Source organism: Trachemys scripta, chromosome 5, assembly GCF_013100865.1.
Source record: "Trachemys scripta elegans isolate TJP31775 chromosome 5, CAS_Tse_1.0, whole genome shotgun sequence".
NCBI lineage: Eukaryota > Metazoa > Chordata > Testudines > Emydidae > Trachemys > Trachemys scripta.
The window spans coordinates 81,185,120-81,207,614 of record NC_048302.1 but is presented as its reverse complement, the minus strand read 5'-3'; the positions used below and the strand labels follow the sequence as shown (position 1 = coordinate 81,207,614).

General features: G+C 40.6%; 1 protein-coding gene across 6 annotated transcripts in view; it reads left to right on the top strand.

The window, feature by feature from the left end:
* FAT1 (FAT atypical cadherin 1) overlaps window positions 1–22,495 on the top strand; it is a 166,145-nt gene that overhangs the window by 82,930 nt on the left and 60,720 nt on the right. For 5 of the 6 annotated variants that reach the window (XM_034771806.1, XM_034771809.1, XM_034771808.1 and 2 more), the window contains exons 4-6: window positions 10,998–11,059; window positions 18,715–19,044; window positions 19,583–19,793. In XM_034771806.1, coding sequence (XP_034627697.1) covers window positions 10,998–11,059; window positions 18,715–19,044; window positions 19,583–19,793 — 603 coding nt within the window. Of the gene's footprint in view, window positions 1–2,934; window positions 3,626–10,997; window positions 11,060–18,714; window positions 19,045–19,582; window positions 19,794–22,495 lie in introns of those variants that run through there. The other variant, XM_034771811.1, reaches the window with a different exon arrangement.

Genomic DNA, 22,495 nt, shown 5'->3' with positions numbered 1-22,495 from the left:
CTCTGGCAGGGGAAGAGTTTCCTGTTGCTTCCCTTCCCAGGCAGGAGTTCTGGGGAAGCGGCGGCAGCAGCAGCACCTCTGCAGCAAAATTCCCCTCGGGTGGTGGTCCCCCAGGACCAGCATGAGTGGGGCCATCCCTCACGCTTTAAGTGGCTCAGGGCTACTCCTTTCCAGCAGTTCAGCCCAGTTCTGTCTCCCAAGCAAGCAAGCAGGCCAAGAACTCCTTTTGAACCTTTCAGGTTGGAGCCAGTGTCCACAGGATGCATCAGCCTATGCTCAGGCCTTGTCCAGGAATCTCCCTTGGAAGCTCCCATTAGGTCCCATTCCAGCACAAGCCTACATGTGAACCTTCTCTTTCTCAGAACTGGTGTCACTACCAAAGATAAGTGTGGCTGTTGCCTTGGTGGTCACGGACTGGGTGTATCTAACTGGGAGAAACTTTTACCTGGAAAAGAGTGAGTAAAGGAGTAAGGATATCGCACCCCTAGTTTGTAATGTAGACATAACCTACGAGGCACAAAGTGAAGCCGTTTCCCTCAACCCATACAAATTTTCAGAGTGCAGCAGGCCAGATGATACTCAATGTTTGGGGTTACAGTTCAGGGCAACTACACCTGTATTTCCGCTTAGTGGTCCAGTAAGGGCACCCACTCTCAGACTGCCAGGTCCCTAGCTATTGTCCTTCTTTGGCAGAGAACCTGTGTCTCTGTCCCACTAGACTGAGGTGTTACCAGGCTGACCAGTTCCCTGCCTTCACTGTGTTGTTCCCATCAAAAGACAGTCTGCCTAAGCAGACCTGCTTCACTTCTCTCCTCAGAGACAGTACACCATGTAATCATTAGTTATAAGTTACTACACAGCTCTTTCTAAGCAAATATATTTTATTTTTAAGGTAAAATCATTATAGAGGAAACATATTAAAACAATAAAAGAACCTGCACTTATGCTTTCCTCTTCCCCATCTCAACAAGGCTCTGGTTGCTGTCAGTCCTTCCAATCTTTCCCCCAGGATGGGACCCTCCCCTTGAACAGACAGTCCTGTCTGCTTGCTGAATCAAAACGAAGGGTCTGAGTCAGCTTAAAATCAGGCTATTTTATTCAAAAATCCTTTTTTTGTCTGTTTGGTCTCTGGAGAATCCAATTTGTGTCTTTGAACTGTCCTCGTGTAACAGGTGATCAGCAGACAAAAAGTTCCCCCCTCAGTACAAAGATTCAAAAGCTCCTCCCAGTATGGCACATATATTGTCCCAAAAGATCAGTTGTGTCTGCCACATTGTTCAACATCAGCCTTTTGAAGTTAACAATACTTTATCCTAAAGAAGTTCCATACAATTGCACATAAACATGTGCATTTTGTAATACAATGGGCTTCTGAAATACTTAAGCTTAATTCAGTCAGATTTGTCCAGGATATCACAGGAAATTGCCATCTGTTACACTGGGTTCCCCTGCTTACCCTCACATAGTGCAGCCATGCTGGGTTTCCCAGCTTATCCTTACAGAGTACAGCATGGCAAATCAATGCAGAAAAAAGCAGTCCATAGACACGTTCTGATTCCTCTAGTGATGCATACACCCCCCTCACCCCATACGCTATCCCCCCCCCAAACAAAGAATTCTTCCTCCTTTGTAGAAGAAGGCCAGATTCCAAGTCAGCATTAGAGAATCAAATGGGAAAATAATAATAAAAAATCAGAGAGGGTAGACTCTTTCAGGCAAGAATGGACTCAGTATTGTAAGCTATGCTGATGAGATCTGCAGGTGCCATAGACAAGCCATAATGTACTGCCCTCTTCATGCATCCTGGGAAGTCGTAATAGTGGGAGAGTGATTTCCTGCCATACCTAATGGACTGGGAAAGTATCTGGCTGTCAAGGCTCCTGTGGGTCAGCAGGCCCTACTCTCCTGGTTATTGCACCCAGTTGCAGGTTGCTATGCCTCATCTCCTACCCCCAGCTGATAGCTATGGAGTAATGAGAGAGACAGCAGCACAGATGTGGAAGAACCAGCAGACAATAAGAGGCCTCTTGTCCCACAGGGCCAGTTCTATGGGCAGGCAAGTAGGGCAGTTGCTTATCTTCCCGAAGTTGCCATACCACTGTGCCACTTGGGTTGTTTTGTTTTTCTCTCTGCTGATTGGCTGGCTGTGGGTTGGTTGGTTGTTTTGCTTGGCCACTGAGGGTGTGTGTGTAGGCGTGGGGGAGGCACCAAAAAGATTGTCTGACCTCCCCAGGAAAATGGCTAGGGTTGCTCCTGTGGCCCACCAGTTCGTTCTTTCTCCCTGCTTCCATGCTGTAAAGACAGATGGTTCCTCAGTGTGTTCCAGTCAAAAGATATACTAGTGTCACTAACAAAGATAAGTGGGGCTTTTGCCTTGGTAACTGGGAGAAACATTTACCTGAAAAGAGTGGCCTTCTCTATATGCCGACCCTTCAGAAGCAGCCAATTCCAGATAGGCAATGTCTCAATCCTCTCCTTTGGCCATGGAATACCATTGGGGGGGGGGGGCATCAGGCCAACAAAAAAACACCCAAATGTGAACTGTCATCTGAAGCCCTACATACACTGTGGGCTTTCACAAGCAATGCCAACAGAAATCACATGTCCTACGTGCTTAAGGAAGAAGAATAGTCAGAGTATGCAAACAGCCATCCTAGATCTTCTCTGGATGGGAGCAATAGAACCTATCCCTTCTCTGTAGAAGAAACAAGACCTTTACTCCATATTGTTCCCCATCCCCTGCCCTCTCCCACAAATTGTCAAAGTTCTCAGCCTCATATATCAAAACAGATCCATGAAGAAATTAAAATTCAAGATGCGGACCTTAAAAATCCACACTTGCCTCCATCGACTTCATTGACTTGAAGGATGTCTCTCTCCATATCTCAATTCAGCTGTCTCATAAATGCTTCCTGTGCTTTGTTCATTGTGCAGGTCCTTGCTCTTTGGTTCAGCAACAACATTGCAAACGTTTATGGAACGTCTGGTAGTACTAATAGCTGCTCTCAGACAGTAAGGCTCCTTCTCTGAACATCATCCAGAATCAGAATTATAAATGGCACCACCCAGGTGATAAGATTGCTGCTTGAGCCATGGTTTTGCGACATAATTAACACCATCTCTTATTCACCATTTCCTGTCTCGCAATGTACATAGACACTGTGCTGTACAAAGCTTCTTACTGCAGGAAAGACAGAAAAAGCTGAAGAATCTTATCCAGCGACTCTGCCTCTCAAGGAAAGCAGGAGGATTGTTCTATTTAATCTTAATGCTTAATTTTCCTTACCAATATAGAATGGTTAGAGATTTTCTAGACTATGACAGTGTCACAACTGTTGGTTTCTTGGAGGGGGAGCCATACCTCCCTTGCCACTAACAGGTTTGGTTTGCCTCCAAGACTGCAGAGAGTGAAGATCCAACATCATGGATCTGTGGACCTCATTACTCCAAGAAAGGAAGTTTTCATAGTCTGAGCATAGAGCACATACATATATTTAGGCACAATGGGGTAAACTAGGGATAGAGTGGAAGACTTTTCTCTGAATGTGAATTAAAATCTACATTTTAATGGAGATGTGTGTATTTAAAGTACTGGTTTTAAAGATAGATTTAGTTTCCCATAGTTTGTAATATTCTCTTAAGGAAATAAATGTTACATTTACACGTCTATCAGTTTTGTCCCTTTTCTTAATGATCGTTTTAAGAAAAAACTTTCCCTTCTGTTTCTGCACAAGTCAACCTGGTGGTAAATTATTTACTTGGTATTTGTGAAAAGCATCATCGTTAATGCCCGCACGATTCTAGGACTAAAGTTTGATCATTGTACTCTCTGCTTACTGGATGGCTGTTTATGTTTCAGCAAAACAAAAAGTGGTGGGACATAATACATCAACACTGGTTGCTTATGCTTTTGTGTTTCAGAGTCATATTGGTGAATTTATAAGAAAAATAAACAAACAAAACAAGCAAACAACGAAAAAGGATGGGCCCTGTCAGATTAAAACCATTTTAACAATAGCACCTCACTAATCAGATTTCCTCCCAGTGTATTGTATCTGCTGACTTTAGTGACCCCAAAATATGTTTTTACTGCTTTTTACTTCTGTTAAGCCTGCAGAGCCAAGAGTGAGCTGGTTCTTGTGCATTTGTCATAGAAAGAATTGTTTATTATGTTCTAGTTATTTACACCTGTGCAAAGCCATTAAAAACAATTGATGTCATTGAGGGCCTGTTTTAAACTGCAGAACCTTTATTACTGGTGATGATTTATTTGGGGGAGGAAGGAGGAATTCCCTTAATTCTCAGATCTCAGGTTGAGTTTGCAAAGCTAGTGGAGGGAGGAAGGAAGAGGGTTTTTTACCTGTAAACTGAGTGTGTTTAATGCATAAAATTCAAGAAAACAGTAAATCTTGAAATCCCTCCTCCTCCTTTTTTATGCCATTTTTGTTAGCCATACTGTATAAATAAATGGTCCAGCTTTTTATGATAGAATAAAACAAACAAAAAGTATAACCTTAAATTAAATACATCTTCAAATCCTTTAAGTAAATTTAAAACATATTTGAAATTTAATTTCCCCTTAACTTACCTGCCAAGTTTCAAATTCAGGAGTTCTCTTTTCCTTTGCAGAAACTGAGATGACATTATAAAATGAACAGGAAGTGGGCTTTTTTTTAATTTAAATTAAAGCTTATGCTGATGGGTATTAAATGAAGTATTACTTGGGATCCAACTTCCTTGAATATATCTTTAATGTAATCTTAGTTTTCATATGATAAATTAAGAGTTATATAGCACTTTACAGGGTTTAACTAATAGTCCCTTAATGGCCAAAGGGAGGATGGTAGGCCACTATACTGTTTTAATTTGGAGAAACAGAGATAGCCAGGTTAACATGTGATTTGCTCACACAGTGAGCTGGTAGCTGAGCTGAGATTTGAACACAGGTCTGCCAACGATGCTTTATCCAGGGGATGATGCTGTTTGCATAAGGAACAGTTTTATTTATGCTATTTACATAAAGTTCTAAATTATTACATTTTTGGTCTTTTATATTTCCCCCCAAACGTTTCAATGGTACTAGGGCTGGCTCCAGGTACCAGCCCAGCAAGCAGGTGCTTGGGGCGGCCAAGGGGAAGGGGCGGCACCTCGGGCTCTTTGGTGGCGGGTCCCTCTCGGGGGGAAGGACCTGCCGCCGAAGAGGAAAGCGGCGCACTGGAGCTGCCGCCGATCGCAATCGCGGCTTCCCACCCCACCCCACCCCCCCCCCCCCCCCACCCCCCGCCGCCGGGGGCGGCAAAAACCCTGGAGTACCTGAATGGTACTTAACCTAGGCCAGATGAAACTGAAATGATTTTAATCTGGAGGTTAGGCGCTCAAATAGAACTGTTTAGAAATTCAAGCAGAGAGTATCACAAAAGTGCGAACTCAAAAGAGGAAGGAAGGAGAGCAATGAAAAGTGTTAATCAAATTTTGTTCTATGATTCATAGGATGACTGGGATTTTTAAATGTAGCCTCACCTATGCTTGGCATTTTTTGTTTAGTGTGGCACGGTAGCTGTGATTTGTTCAAAGACTCTCTGAGTAATTAAGCTGCCTTGTGAAAATGTGTTACTGATGTGGCAAGTTTTGAAATATTACCGACTGTAAAATCACACCAATTTTCTAGAAATATCACCTATTTCATCATTAGCTCAATAATGATTTTTTCATAAGGTTATGTTTTCCCAAGATGCCTGACCTGTCTCTCCCACTCTGTACAGAGTGTACGTATTGATTCACATGTAGAATCACAGTTAATATTGTAAGTTATTGGAATTTATTTGTTTGTCTTTCACTCAGCAAGAGCAGATAGAATAAAAAATAGAAAAATCTGATTGTAAAGTGCTACTCTCCTATTCTGAACAAAAATTGACAGTTTTGTTATGGCTCAATACTCACTTCCCTTATTCAGAAGGTGGTCCCCACCAGATAATAAGGATTTCAGAACAGACTTAATTACAGTCCTAAACTACTTCAGTGCTAAATTACATTTCATCCTTTACTTTCTACCACTTTAGCATTCATTCTGTATTTCCTTCCTTTCTGACTTTAAGGTAAGTATGTAAAAATGTTTAATTAGAATTTTTGAATTCATGTCCCCCATTCTCAATCTAAATTGTTTCCTGATATCAATACCCATAACAAACGTGGATGGGGATTTGAAGACTGGCAAGAGGGAAACAAAGGAAACCTTTTAAAGTGTACTAGAGTCCAGGCAATATTGAAAATGTACTCTATCAAAATACATTGGTAACTGGACCATTGAGCACACTTATCCTTACCTAAGTACAGAAAGTAACTTTATTTTAAAACACCACAAAACCCATGATTAGCAAAAGTCATGTTGTGCCCTTCATCTGTACACACAGGGTGCAATCCTGGCCCCACTGAAAAGTTACTGAGAATTTGGAGCCAGGATTTCACCCAAAATCTCTGTTGACATTAATGGGAGTTTACTGCCTGCATATCCATGGTCACATCAGGCCTTATTACTATGCCCTCTGCCCCAACTTAGTAAAGCTCTTAGACACATCCTTAAGTTAATACCAGAGCGGAGTAAACATTTTTGGACTAATAGTGTCTTTGCTGAAAAATTCAGGTTTGGTCAACGTGAAATTGTTGAGAATTTGACATGAATTTGCCAAATAGTTTTGGCAACCAAAGGGGAGGTGGGGAGTTGGAGGAAGGGGAAGGCTTCCTCCATTTTAAAACAGTTAGCTGAGTGGTTTGGGTATTCACCTGGGATGTGAGAAACCTGTGTTCAGTTCCCCTCTCTGCCTGATGTAGAAAAGGGATTTTAACTTTGATCTTCCCCATTTAAATAGAGCCCTCTATCCACCAAGCTATGGAGTACTGTAACTATGGAGTATCAATCTGTCCTGTTGAAGCTGCTCCACTTTGCATAAATCGGAGCAAGGTTTGAACTTGACTCTCCCACAGCCTAGGCGGATGCTGTAATCACCCGGCTATAGAGTCATTCTTACTCTAATTCCCAAGCCCAATAGCTAGTGGCAGTGAGTTGTCATTCATAGTTCAAATCCATGCTCCAGTGACTTTAGCTATTTATACACAGTGCAATAGCTTCAACAGGACAGATTGAGATGGACCTACAGCAGTATATCCTGTAGCACAATGGCTAGGGTACTGTCCTGTAACGTGGGAGACCCAAGGTCAAAATCCTTTTCCACATCAGGCAGAGTGTGGAGTGGAACCCAGGTCTTCCACATCCCAGGTAAGTACCCTAATCACAATGCTATCAGTTATAAGTGACTGCTGCCTTCTCCTCCTCCACTGGAGAAAATATTTTTTCGATTGATTTGTTGGACCCTAAATTTTTTTTTTTTTTTTTCAATTTTCTGGGTTGTTTTTTTTTTTTTTTTTTTTTTTTTTGCTATTTTTTTTTTTAGTTTTAATTTAATTCTTTTCCCCCCCCCCCCCCATTTTTTTGGAATTTCCAGTGTACTAAAACATCAGTTATTCACCCATCTCTATTCAGGACAACACTAAACATTCAGAATCTTTCAGTGTTTAGTATAGTGTGTAAAGGGTTTGATTTAAATTGCAGCATAGCAACTATAATCGGATAAATGTTTAAATACAACTTATTTCTTTAGGAAAATGGATACCAGTAAAGAGTTAAATGCAAAGAATGCTGTGTGTGTGTGTGTGTTTCTAAATCCAGAGGTGTTATATTTCCTTTGTTGGCACTAGTTTCTGCTGAATGTACAGGATACATATGGTGAAGACTAAACCCTTCTGTTAACAGTCTGAAGTGTTTTAACAGAATTGTGTGGCATGCAACATCATAAAACTTAGTCAAAAGATTGTATTAACAACCATTTTATAACATCAAAGCATATTAATTTTAAGTATATTGCTTACTTCTTTGTTTCCAAAATGTATCAATCAACTTCAATTACAGAAAAGTCTAACCTGATCAATTCATTTCACAAATGGTAATGTGCAGAACTAGGTTAGATCTTGGACTCCTAATTTGGGGAATTTATTTGCAGTAAAGATGGGATATGTTAGTGTATATGTGTAGTATGATGTAAGCTTTTCCAGGCAGCATTTGGCATTCACTAGTGCTGCTCCCAGGGTTCACCTTATGGAGTTAGGTCTGCATGCTATGTTGAAAGGGAGGGGTGCCTAGCTTGGTGAAGTCGGGAATCTTAAGGATCCACAGGGCAACACAAAGCATAAGCACATGGATCTCCTAGAATGACTTTACCCTTCACTGTGGTCTCTTGTGGGCTTCTCCCTGCCCCATTCCCCAGCCCCTCAATAGCAAGACACTTCAGCAGCTGAGTTTGGCACTCTGTTCTGCCCTGCCTTTTTCTGTGAAGGGTGGTCATAGCTGCAGAAAGGAGGCTAGAGCTTTAATCTCATCTCAGAAATCTGCAGGGTCTCAAGGTGCTCATGCTATATAGAGTGGTTCCTTCCTCCCTGCATATGTAAAGTTTCCTCAGAAGCACTTTATGGGCTCCCCAGAACAGGACATACAGCAGAGCTGCTGCTTCCCAAAGTCCTATCTAATTTTTTTTGCTCCTTTTGCCTATGTAAGGGGAGGTGAGCATCTGGTCCCCCATTTTTTCATTTCCAGTTAACAATTCCAAGCTGCTCCCTAGCGTGCAGGTGACAAGAAAAGGGATGGAATGGTCAGCCTCAGCCAAGAGGCTTGGCAAATGCTTTGTCTTTGAGTGTATGAAATGTTTGAAGCTTGCCAGTGTTCACAACAAAATGGGAAGAATGGTCAGAAAATGTTAGATAGAAAAAAGTACTCACTACAATGGAAGAATGAAATTGCTGGAAAACTGAGGACGGTTTTGACCATAATTGAAAGGATTGTGATTTATGCTACCCATTACTTGAAGAATAATAGTTGTCTGTATAGTTGACAGCTGTTGTCATGTATAGGAGTTACTCATATTATTTAGAAGTGACTGTCCATTTTGTTGGTGTATGTAGGCTAGAATTCTTTTGTGGCAGAGTATTTGCGAGCTATGCCAGATAGAAAGAAATGCCAGTAGAAGTAGATATCTATAAGTAAAACTGGAAACTTATTGATGTAAATTTTTTGAGTTTCAAACTCTACTTCTATCAGGGCTGTGACACAAAATAGATAATTTTTTTTTCAGTGTAGCAATTCAGTTTTCATTAGTTGATTGATAAGTTTGTGATGTTTTTGTTATGAAAGGTGTGTTTATAATAAAAAAAAGTGGTAACATGGAACTGGTAGTTAGAAGACCTGAATTCTATTCTTGGTTCGGCCACTGATTTACGGCAAGACCATGAGCAAATCACTAACTTCTCCACACTTCTCTTCTGCCATGTGGAATCAGGATAATAGTACTTACCCATAATTGCAAGTGCTTAGAGAGCCTCAGATAAGAGGTGAGTGGGCGTGGGTGGGCCACGGCCCACCTTCTAGCCCCGGCTCTGCTTTGGCCCCAGCTTGCCCCACTCTGCCTGCCTGCCTGGCGCTCCAGCCTGGGAGCGCGGCCGGGGGCTTACCCAGCTCCCTCCGCCTGCCCGGTGCTTCTGCCAGGGAGCAGGGACGGGACAGGGGAGCTTGCCCTGCTCCACCCGCCTGGCGTTCCTGTTGGGGATCGGGGACTTGCGGTGGGGCACCCATTTTCCTGGGGACCCCGAATTGGCTGAGGCCTCTGGCCATACCCCTTTGGCCCAGTAGCTAATCTGCCACTGGGAGTAGGGCGAGCTTCAGGTGACCCCGTGGAGGCAGAGGAATCCTCAAAAAAGGTAGGGCTGCTGCTTGGGGAGCCAGGCCCACCGTGGAACTGGGCGGGGGCCATTGCCACTAGAGCGCGGCTTCTCCTCCCGGAGGTGGGTGCGCACCTGGAGCCCTGGACGGTCCTGGCCAGAGAATCCATCGCCCTCCCCCCCCGCAAGGCTGGATGGAGGTGGTCGGAGGGAGGCGGGCCCCAATCCCTCCCCGGTCATTTCCTGCTCACTTTAAATGCCCCATCCTGGCGATGCCAGTGGTGTGGTGATGGTGGTGGTATTATTTTACTTCATTTTCATGTGAACGTGTCTCAATGACTAATGTCATTAGCCTGAACCTAGGAAGGATTAATTTGGGTAGGACCTCTTCCTAGTCAGATATTAGTGTCTCTATTCCATCCTCCTCCTCCTTGGCCTCTCCACTGCTTTGGATACTATTGATCGAACCTTTCTTCTCGACATCTTATTCAAAATGCTTGTCACTTTCCCCATTCTTACCATCACTCGCTCATGTAACCTGGTGTTTGTCTTTGGCTCCTCTCTTCCTATTGCAGTACCAAACCATGTGGAATCCCCATTACATCTTCCCTCATAACATCTCTAATAATCCACCCTTTTCTTTTTTTCCCTAAAGCTAAAAATATTCGTCTCCACGTCATCTCCTTTCTTGATTACTGTGAACTCCTCCTTATTGGCTCTGCACCATAGATTTCCCTCTGGTGGCCAACTAAATCAACTTTAAAGCTGTTTTGCACTGGTGGAGCAGCTTTAATTTAACACAAGGGAGGATCAGTGCCTAGTCTAGAGTCCTAGACTAGCTGTACGCTTCTGCTAAAATGATTGACAGACATTACAATTGACTTTTGAGTGAATACCCCCCTGCAATGAGTGGGGTCAGCTCACATATGTCTTCGTGTGTGAGATGTAGACATTCAATTCCCATTGGCTCATAGGAGCTGTACAGATGTATCTGAGAACAAAATTGGATCTGCTGTCTAGACACTATAACAGCTCTACTTTGGTTCACATTCCAAAGGATATCTTCACAATTATAAAGACTAGAAATTTTTTTTTAATGAAAGCTTAAATTCTGCAGACATGTATGAGACCACCAAAGAAGTAGTCCAGGTTGGGCATATCACTGATTACTGGCTCAATCTCCATCACAATTACTTTTCTGCAAGGATTGATGAATTACTCTTTTATATTTACAGGGCTAATTATAACCACATCAAGAAAGCTAGATCGAGAACAGCAAAGTGAACACATACTGGAGGTAAATGATTCTTTTAGATCTCTGAAATATAACAACTGCATAGAACATAGAACCCATTAATTTACAAGGATTAATATTTACCATATGAGATACTCTACATAATGAATTCAGGAAACAGAATTAGAGAAAGAAATTAATCCTTATTTTTAACAAATAACAATTCACGGAACTAAGCACCTGATAGTAACATAGTGTGTCAATATTGTTGTTATTTTTAGAACATATGTAAGACAGAACTAACATGCATGCTAATTTTTTACCCTGAAACTGAGGTGGTGTGGTTCTTCCAAATATGGCCTGAGATCAGAGGCATTGCCATGGAAGTACTTTGGTTTTCTTTTCTTTTTTTGCTGTCTATAAATGTGAGAATAGTTATTTCAAAGCTGCCTTTTGCTGAATGTGACTATATATCTCCAAAAGATGGATGCAGACTTTTAATGTTAGAATATATGGATGACATGTTAGAAGGAGGACATGGCATTTTCCCACCTATTGTAACACAATTATCTGTCACATTCAAAACTTAAGGATAATTCTGCTTGGGAACCTGCATTTTGACTTGAACACATGTCTGGTAAATTAATAGGTAAAATATTAAACATGTGTCTTATGGATTCAAAGTCCAATAATCTAGGTATGAAACCCTTGCCCGTTTCCTTTGCTTACTTGTATCTGCTTTTAATGGATGAGCTGGAGTTTAGTGCTCAGCTAATACCATCTATTTGTTCTGGAAAACATTATTTAGAACAGAAACTCAGAAGATTGTGCTATATATAACCCAAATATACAACTAGATCAATATTTTGTGCTGTTAATGTGTGTGTTGCAGTTTCTCTAACATGAAACTGCCAAATTTACATTTGTATGCATTCTGTAAAAGTGTAGACCCTGTCCTTTATTCAACTTCATTAAATGTGATTTGCCAAGTAGTGCATCTGTTCCCATTTTAAGAGTTGGTCTACAGTTTCTGGGCAGATGTAATACTTCTGATCCAGAAATACAATGAAAGCCTGCTTGTTTTTTTACTTTTTCTAGTACAATCCTTTGTTAACAATCAATAACTGAGCTGTTACTTGAACTTCTCAACACAGTTTATAAGCATTATAAAAACCAATTAAATCTCATACAACCCTTGGATAAGAATTACTATACCACTCAACCAGAGGGTGGCTTTTTGTTTTAATTAGTGGAGTGGGTTAATTAGCATCAAGTAGAAGTACAGAGCTGACCCTTTGCTGAAAACTAACAATAGAAAAATCTGGCTGTGGTGACAAGTGTGTTTGCATGTAAGGTGGATGAGTCAAAGCTCCAGTTACCTGCTCAGGAAGGGGAGTTGGCTTCCTGCTCCCCCCTCAGTGTATTCCCCCAATATGGGCAGTCTGCACAGGGGAGTAAGAAGGCACTTTCAACCCCTAAACCCTCTGCATAAACACATAGATTGACCTACAATCTTGTCCAAACTAGGTTTGAAAGCTCATTCACATATAACATAGTATCTGTTCCATCGGCCTTCATGTTATAGGTCACTGTTTTCTTCATCTGCCCAATAAAATCTTGGGTTCTGTTAGATAGACATCTTTGTGGTACAATCCTGTGTGTTAATTCATGAATCTTGCAGAATATGATGTGTTAGATGAGCCCTTCTTTTGACTGTCTTATCTCATCACCTTTATTGATATCCCAGAGTTTCATCAGCCTGGAACTTATGTCTGATCAGGTTTTGTTCTTGATCTTGATCAGGTTTTGTTTTGTGGGTCATATTTAATATCCCATCCAGTATATTTCAATTTCTTCTGGTTCTTTTGTCCTTGTAAATGGAAAAGATGGTTGAAATTTTCTCTTCTTGTTTAAATTCTTGGATTACTTAGTGCTCCCATACCACTTGCTTTCTCAGTGCTGTCATGGCACAGTGCTGATTCCAACATCCACAGTGAAGGCACTGATATTCACAGTGATATTTACAGTATATCTAATACTTCAGTGGACATTTACTTGTTCCTGAGCTCTAAGGCGATAAAAAGGGACTGCAGTGTCAGCTAGAGAAACTAACAATAGGACTGCATCATCAATCTTAGGTTTAATCAAAACTTAGAAAGACACTAAGCCTCTAGAAGGAAAAATGCAAGAAATAAACTAAACCAGATATCCAGGAATAAGTTCACTAGTATATCATCTGTGATCCCCTGAATGCTACTTACAGCACAAGAGATCTCACTGAATTGGGCTTCACAATGTGCTGGTTGTGCACACCACCTTCTTGACCCATGTCTACATCAGTGAAGCTGGGGGTTGAATTTAGGCCTTCAGTTCCAATTGAAGAGCCAATTTTTGCCATCAATTTGGTTTTCTTATCACCTTTGGAAACAAGGGGATTACACAGTTCTAACAATAGGGCAGAATTTAGGCTGCAGAATATTTTACTAGTAACAATGAACAGGAAGATACACAGCTTGACTTACAGAGCTCAGACTGAATTTGCAAGCGTGATGTATTAGTTGGAAAAATCATCTTTGTACATGTAAATCTACAAAGCCATTGCATTATCCGCCTTTAAATCACTTCCTAAAACCCACTTATACTGTGATCCCTACAAAACAAGTTGGGATTGGTTAGGCAGCTGCTGTTTGTGCCCACTGCTTATTACACTGGTTATAATCATGTCAGTGTTAGGGTTCCCTACTTTCACCATTATTTGTTGTATGCATCTTTTGTTTCTTGTCGTTTGCATCCATAGATTTCAAGGCCCAAAGGGACCACTGTGGTCAACTAGTCTGACCTCCTCTATAACACAGTCCATAGAACTTCCCCTTTCTTCCACTTGTTACATATTATAATTTTTTAAAATTTTCATAGCTGTCTTCACTTGCCTTCTAAACCAGGTGGTATTTTAACCTGCATGGCCTTCTTCCTCAATTGTGAGGTTGTGGCTAGTTGAGCATCTAATAAAGTTTCTTTAGACAATTCCCAGTTATCATTCACACTTTTCTGATTAAATTCTTCCTCCCCAGCTGAGTTGGATTCATAATTGTTTTCAGCTTTGTGAAATTGCACGTAGTAAAGCACCAAGCCATATGTATTACTGGTTTGGATTTTGTTTGGTTTGCATATTATAAATATGATCAAGTCCTGATCACTTGTACCTATTCTACCATTAATTTTTAGTTGTGTGATCAGTTCCTCTTTGTCAAGACGAGGTCTAACAGAATTCCCCATGTTGGGTGCAATACTTATTGAGTTAGGAAATGATCATCTATTATACAGGCGAGTCTCATCTTACACGGGGGTTCCGTTCCGCACTTAGTGCATAAAGCGAAAACCGCGTATAGTCAAAATTACAATGAATTGAATGGCGGGCAAAATCGCCCGCACTACAGGTACAATATTAAAATTGTTATGTTTCTCTCTGTTTTTTTTTTGTTTTTGCCGACCATGTAAAGCTGAAATCGTGCATGTTAAATACGCGTAAGATGCGACAGATCTGTATTTAGAAATTCCAAGGATGTTTTAGTGCTGGCAGCATGAGACCTTCAACATATGGCACTCAGAATCCCTCCCATGATCACAAAGTTTTTCTTTCCCCCACATGTTATAGATAGATGTTTGAGGAGGTCATCCTGTTCCCTAGTGTGAAATGGTGATTGGTAGCAGATGCCAGCCAATTCCCATCTTGTGTTTTATCTATTAGGACATTGATTCATGAGTTTTCGAGATCATTCCGAGTTGCCAGTGGCTAGGAAACAAGTAATGCCATTTTTGATATAGCGTGCAACTCCCCTCCCCTTTTGCCCACTCAGTCCTTCCTAAATATGTTATAACCATTGATTTTAACATTCCATCCATGCAAATCATCCCACCAGGTTTCAGTAATACCAACTGGATCAAAATTTATGCTAATAAATGAGCAATTGTGAGACCTCGTGTTTATTACCCAGGCTGCTAGCATTGGTGTATTGACAGCTAAAGAATTTCTTCTCGTCATGTCCTTTGGTTCGTTTGATTAATTTTGTTCTCAACAGTTCAATTTTGTGCTGCCTCCTCATATCTTCTGTCTTTTCATTCACTACTTTTCTATTTAGTTTAACACCCTCCTGATTACTCTAGCCAGCCTGTCCCCAAGGATATTGGCCCCCTTCTAATGAAATGGAGGCCATTGAAACTATACAGCCCCCTCTCCCACAGAAAGCAGACCAGTCTTTCACAAAATCAGAAGCCTCCAGCCCATGCCACATACCAAGCCAGCAGCTCACTTCCAGAATCTTCTGCCGTCTGTCTTCCTTTGGTCGTGGGTCAGGAAGGATCTCTGAGAAGATTGCATGTACATTCTTCTTCTTTGCACGCTTCTGAGTTCCTTAAATTCATCTATGATCTGTGATATGACCCGCAACACACATTGTAAGCTCTTTGGAACAGGGATCATCTTTCCATTATCTGTGTAAACAGTGTTTAGCAGAATGTGGCCCTGATCCTCAATTGGCCTCTGGTTGCTATCACAATACAAATAAAAGATAATAGCAAATAACTTGTAAACTGAGCAAATTTGATCTGAAGTAAATTCAAGGCAATAGGACACAATTTTTAGATTAAGACTTCACCTAGCATTATATAAATATTACTTACTGTAATGTGCTCTATGCAAACAATAATAATAAAAGTACTGATTTCTCTTTGGTTTTGGTTATTGGTTATCTCCTGGTATTGGTATACATTTTCCTTTAGTTCTCCTTTTCCCTTTCTAGGCCATTGTGACCTAATCAATAAAGCTTAAAATTAGAGTCTGCAAAGTATCAAAGGGAAAATTATTAACCATTACAGTATAATGAAAGCAAAAATCTGAATTAGACATTTCCACATTTGTTAATTTTATGCTGATAACCTTGAAAATACGTTGGGAAGAAACCCAGAAATTCACAGAATGGTGGCAATAATAAAATGCTGTGCATCTGGCTAATTAATTGAGCGTTGAAAAGTCCAGATGGGTTTGTGGGTTTATTCCTAGTGTGCTATTAAAATTGATCCTTGATTGCACTCTTGTTTGCATAGTAATAAATAATGTGCTCCATTCTGTTTGTTTCTTACATTTCCCTATTTTATATGTGTGCATTAAATGATGTTTTTCTTTTAAATATATCTAATTTAATTTAGGCTGTCTTCATGTTATCCTTTACTATTTGATTTCTTGTTTTACCTTTCTTATCACTAAAAGTGATACTTTAGTATCCAAATTCACATTTAAACAATTGTTTTACTTAGTTGTTATTAGTAATACCTAAGAAACCTACAACAGATCATATTTGACTTTCTTCAGTTTTGCAACTTATTTTGTGGGGTAAGGGTAATGCTAATTTTTTTGCAATCAGATCTGTTATTCTGTACAACCTGGCATTGCCTGTTCTCTTGTTTCCAGCATGATTTCATCATACTTTAGCTTTACTCTAGAAGCATGTGTGCAGTTTTCTCCATTCACCTTCTTAAGGGAAATAGTATTTAATAGTGCAGGAAAGCTGCCATATATTTGGATATGAGGATGAGTAAATGTAATTTATATTGTTTAATGTATTTGTAACTGATAAAATGAAGAAGTATAAGTGCTTAGATTTATTATTTATGCTTACAAATTGTATTATACTACCTTTCCAATCCCATCCTTACCCAAAGTCAAACAACCCTTCCCTCTTCATGTTTAGACAGTCAGGGTGAAATCATATCCCCAGTGAAGTCAATGGCCCAGCTCCCATTTCATATTGAGATTCCAATCTGATGTTCCCCTCTCCCACAATCTTGTTTTATGTTCATCATATCCTTGCCTCCTGCATCATTTTCATATTCAGACTCTTGAGGTCATCCAACTAATTTGTGAAAGGATCTGGAAGAAAACCTTCTGTTCTCCCCTTTACTGAACCCCACACCAGTATTCTCCATAATCCCACAGCAAGCAGCTCAGCAGCAATCTTCCCTAGAGCAAGTTCTCAACAGTATTGCAGAAACCCTTTACCAGAAGAAGTTTCTCTCACTGACAGACTTCTTCTCCCCCTTAAAATCCCATATAGAATTAAACTGATGTAGGGAAGAAATTTCCCCCGGAACTTACTGGCAGAGACCTTCGGTTTTTCTTTGATTTTTTTCCATCGAGCAAGTATCCATTCGAATAAGGTGATCGTATTCCCCACTATCAGTTTCCTAGGATTACATCCTGGTGACCTTCAGGCATTCCTATGTTATAACAAAGAAAGATAAAGTAAAGCAAAGACATAGAACACAAAGGCAAGGAAAGAGAATCAAGAAGGAAAAAAAAAGAGTCAAAGGAAAGAAAACTAGTAGAGGACACAACAGATAACATGGAAGAAGAGACTGCTTCTCTAGGTCAAAAAGCACTGTATATTATTGTACATGGAGCAAGGTTTAGATCTGTTTTAATGAATATTATTCTATACATCTTCATTCTGTTTGTCTGGAAGACATCCACAATATCAACTGGAAGATCTGGGGCAGATGGGCAATTGCAGAATACTTATGAGACTTAAATTACTGCTGTTGATTTTGTACAGGTGTTATTTTTTAAGAATGCTTATCATGCTAGCAGCTAAATTCTCCCCCATTACCACCCAATTTGTAAACTTATTTGTTGTGTAGAAGGCTGTACATACAGCATACAAACATTGAGCCTGACTCTCTAGCTGTTACATTAATGGAACTGTTCACATGAGTGAGCGCTACAGGGTCATTAAACTCAAATCTGTTATCTCTTTACAACCGATATTAAAGTAATTTAAAATACATATTTAACACCTTCTTGTTGGAATTGCTCTTATATATGTGTTAAATTCATCTATACATTTGGTTCTTTCCCACCTCATAGCTATTGATTTCCTCTTTGCTTTCTAAATAAGTTCAAATTAACGTAACATTTTTGTTATTTATTTATGCATCACTATCCTCAATAATGTCAGGTCGGCCCTGGAACTAATGTTGAGAAAGATCACTTATTTTTGTGGCCTTTATAAAAATTGTGACTGTTGCTGGGAGTGTAGGGGTAGAGTTTCATTTCCCATTTCCTTTAAGTTCGGGAAATATGTGTTCTGTGCTTAGTATTTTTTTTTTTTAATATTATCTTTTTAATGTTAATTCAAACTGCATAGTGCTTTTATGTCTTAAAGTGTTGCTATCTTTTAATGTATAATCCTGTCAAATTTTTAAAGTTATGCACTTGCTTCTTATAACAATAATTGCAAAATAAAACCTTTAAGAAAACACTATGCTAAAAATATATATAAAAATGTTACTACAATAAAGTCATTAACTGAAAAAGCGTATTAAACTTGCTCTCTGTTGCTGACATTCATGAAGTTAGTATTTTAGCTAGAATGCTGGAAAATAATGCAGTTGCTTTAATGTGTGCTTATTAACTCCTACATGGCACACGTCAAGAGTCAAAATGTTAAGACAAAAAGCTGAATAAATCGAGTCCTTTTTAAAAATATTCATTGAATATCATTAGCCAGCGTTCTTTGAGTAAATATAGTTGAGGAATTATTTTATGGTTAGAATAGAAATCTGTGTGTTTGAAAGGTATTGGATAAAAAAATGCATTAGCATAATCTTGAAAAGACCATGCTTGAGTTGAAGACTAACCTTATTGTCTTTCCTTATAAATATAGGTGACCATTACAGACAATGGTATTCCTGCAAAGTCAACTATTGCCCGGGTGGTTGTGAAAGTCTTAGATGAGAATGACAATAAACCTCAGTTTTTACAAAAGTTCTACAAAATCAGGCTTCCAGAGCGTGAGAAACCAGAACGTGAGAGAACTGCCAAGAGAGAACCTATTTATCGGGTTATAGCTGCAGATAAAGATGAAGGCCCCAATGCAGAGATATCTTACAGCATTGAAGATGGTGATGAACATGGCAAATTTTTTATTGAACCGAAAACTGGAGTGGTATCATCAAAGAAGTTTTCTGGAGCAGGAGAATATGATATTCTTTCAGTGAGTCAAGATCTCATATGCCATTAATCTGTTAAAGTTATCTGTGCTTTCATCACTTGTTATTCAATAGCTGGTGCATGAGTGTTTCCAGTGTTTGCAATTTAACAAACGTCAGACAATACTTGATACTGGACCAGAAGTATTTTTTTTTTTAAACTGTGAATTTAACTGTGTCACTTGCACTGAGATCATGAATCCAAGCAGCGCTGTTCTTTTCAAGGGCTAGGATGATGGTGACATATTACAGAAATGAAAACAACAACAATTGAGCTTTAACTTTCTTCAAGGAAGCTAGTGAAATGAGTGTGAAATTTATGATCACCAAAGGTACAAACCTGTGAGGAGCTGAGTGCCCTCAACTCTGACTGGCTTCCTAGGTGTTTCAGGGCACATAGCACCTTTCAAGAGGCACTCAAACCTTTTCAGATCTGTTTGCTAGTGATGAGCCTATTGGGCTTTTTTGTTATATTTTCATTTATGTGATATAAAGATTACATGATTGCTTTAGCACAAAGTTGTCTTTTTTTGTATTTCATAGATTAAGGCTGTGGATAATGGTCGCCCACAAAGGTCATCAACTACTCGGCTTCATATAGAATGGATTTCAAAACCTACACCACCCACAGACCCTATTTCTTTTGAGGAAACATTTTTTTCCTTTACGGTCATGGAAAGTGATCCAGTAGCTCACATGATTGGTGTAATAGCTGTTGAACCTCTTGGCACACCGCTCTGGTTTGACATTACTGGTAAGGAGGCCTTAAAGTTATTCATTATTAATATATATTGGTGAATGTTGTGCTAGCTGAGATTTTGCATTATTCCTTGCAGCATTTTTGTCTTACCCTAGCTCACAACCTTATAAGGAGTTGAAATTCTCTATCTGTAAACACAAAATATAACATTGCAACATTCTGTTACGACAGCTTTGAAAATGACTTGCAAATATTTTGTATATAAACTAAGTGGAATTGAGTTACTGTTTGTGGCGGGGGAGGGGAAGCAATAAAAATGCCTCTTCTCTGTGCTAGTGAGGGTTGCTGCACCCAAGGATAGATTCACCTATGGGAGAGAGAGCAGGCAGTGTTCACATTGTTTTATTATACCCAGCCCTGGGTTCCTCCAGGAGAGGGAAGCTTTAAAGTGCTGCCAATTCTTGGAGCCAAACTAATGGCTTCTAATAGGCATTTTGCCCCACTGCTGCTCCCTTTCATACCTCATTTTGGGTTGAATTTCTGCCACTGAGGGCAGACACTGTGCTGGTAGAGTGAATTGGGCCCACAGGTGATGGAGCTAAGGGTTCGGGAAGTGGTGCCGCAGCCCCTGGCTTTCCATTATATACAGGGTTTACAGTTTGATTCAATGGCTCTCTGCACCCCCACTACAAAAATTGTTCCAGCACCATGGGTAGCAGGTGTCAAAGGCTGGGAGAGACTGAGCCTCCCCAAACAGCCCTTCATGGCCCCACCGACACTCCGCCTCCCAGCACTCTGCTGCAGCTCTTCCCCAGGACCCAGCAACTGCAGGGTTATTTGCTGGATACCCCAAAAAGAAAGAGTGTGGGGAGAATTCAACATGAAGCCGATATTACAAATAACTTATTTTGCCACTTATGTCTTTCAAAATCAGAGATTGCAAGGACCTGCTTCTGGAAATATCCCATGATGCACTATGGCTTGTCATATCACAACCTGCCTGATCCGTACATATTCTCGGACTGGGATTTTCAAAGGCATCTGTGGGGATGAGGCACGAAACTCGTTGTAAAGTCAGTGGGAGCCTATGCAAACCAGTAAAGTTGGGTTTCTAACTCCCTTACTTGCCTTTGAAAATCTTAGCCATGTGCATGGAGCTGGATTGTGTTTGAATTGCGAGGGAAGGATTTCAAGAATAGTCATATTTAGTTTTAATTTAAGCTGGCTTCATGTTCCAGTGAGATTTGTGGTGGTTGTGATGTAGTTGTTACTATTAAACATTTACTGAACCATACACTTGTGTGGCACTTTATAAAGAATTTTAAAAGACAGGTCACTGTCCAAAGATTACAATCAGGTTTCAACAAATGCATGAAAATAAAAAAAGGGGAGAGGTATAAAAGTCTTCTGCCCTACACACCTATGTAGGGGAGAGAGGGAGCATAGATGCACCCTTGCATCCCTCTAAGGGCTGTTTGCATTCTTGGTAACTGCATAGGGGAGAGAACAAGCAAGGGACTATTATTCCTATCCCCATGCACACATGGGTGGACAGTGGAGGGGAATAGGTAAGTTAGGAGGTGGGCAGGGGTAGGATATAAGCAGAGATTTGAGACTGCTCCCATCAGTGTGCCAGCTGGGTCAGCCGAGCCAGGGTGGATGGGAAATGAAATCTCCTGCTGACCACAGGCAGACAGAAGGGAACCATGAAAGGAAAGAGTCATTGAGGCTTAAGTGGGAGATGGTTTCAGGAGTGGTTAACAGAAAGCAAGAAAAATAAGTCCATAGAAGAGACCTTAGACTAGGAAAGAAGGAGGTTATGGATGACTTTTATAAGGCAGTTTCAGTGGAGTAAAGCAATAGTATTTGCTGGGATGTCTCATGAAACAGGATCTTGTGACCGCTGGTTTTGGAACATGCTATACTTGGGGCCCTACCATATTCACGGACCATGAAATCTGGTCTTTTGTGTGCTTTTGCCCTATTACTATACAGATTTAATGGGGGAGACCAGTGTTTATCAAATTTGGGGTCCTGCCCAAAAGGGAGTTGCAGGGATGTCACAAGGTTATTTGGGGGGGAGGGTGTCACGGTGTTACCACCCTTATTTCTGTGCTGACTTCAGAGCTGGGTATCCAGAGAGCGGCAGCTGTTGGCCAGGCGCCCAGCTCTGAAGGCAGCGCCTAACCAGCAGCAGAACAGAAGTAAGGGTGGAAATACCATACAATGCCACCCTTACATCTGCGCTGCTGCCTTCAGAGCTGGGCGGCCAGAAAGTGGCGGCTGCTGACTGAGGGCCCAGCTCTGCAGGCAGCAGTGTAGAAGTAAGGGTAGCAATACCACACCATGCCATCCTTACTTCTGCGCTGCTGCTGCTGGTGGCTCTGGCTTCAGAGCTGGGCTCCTGGCTAGCAGCTGCTGCTTTGCAGCTGCTCAGCTCTGAAGGCAGCGCTGCCGCCAGCAGCAGCGCAGAAGTAAGGGTAGCAGTACCGCAACCCCCCCACCATAACCTTGGAACCCCCCCCCAACTCCTTTTTGGGTCAGGACCATGAAATTTTAGATTTAAATAGTTGAAATCATGAAATTCACGATTTTAAAAATCCTATGACCATGAAATTGCCCAAAATTTGGTAGGGCCCAAACTATGCTATTGGACACTTTTATCATTTGTTTCCTTTGTTTCAACTATTATGTACTGTGTATAGTGTGTTAATATTCTAATATTTTTCTTTTGATTTTTCTTCTCAGCATGCTGC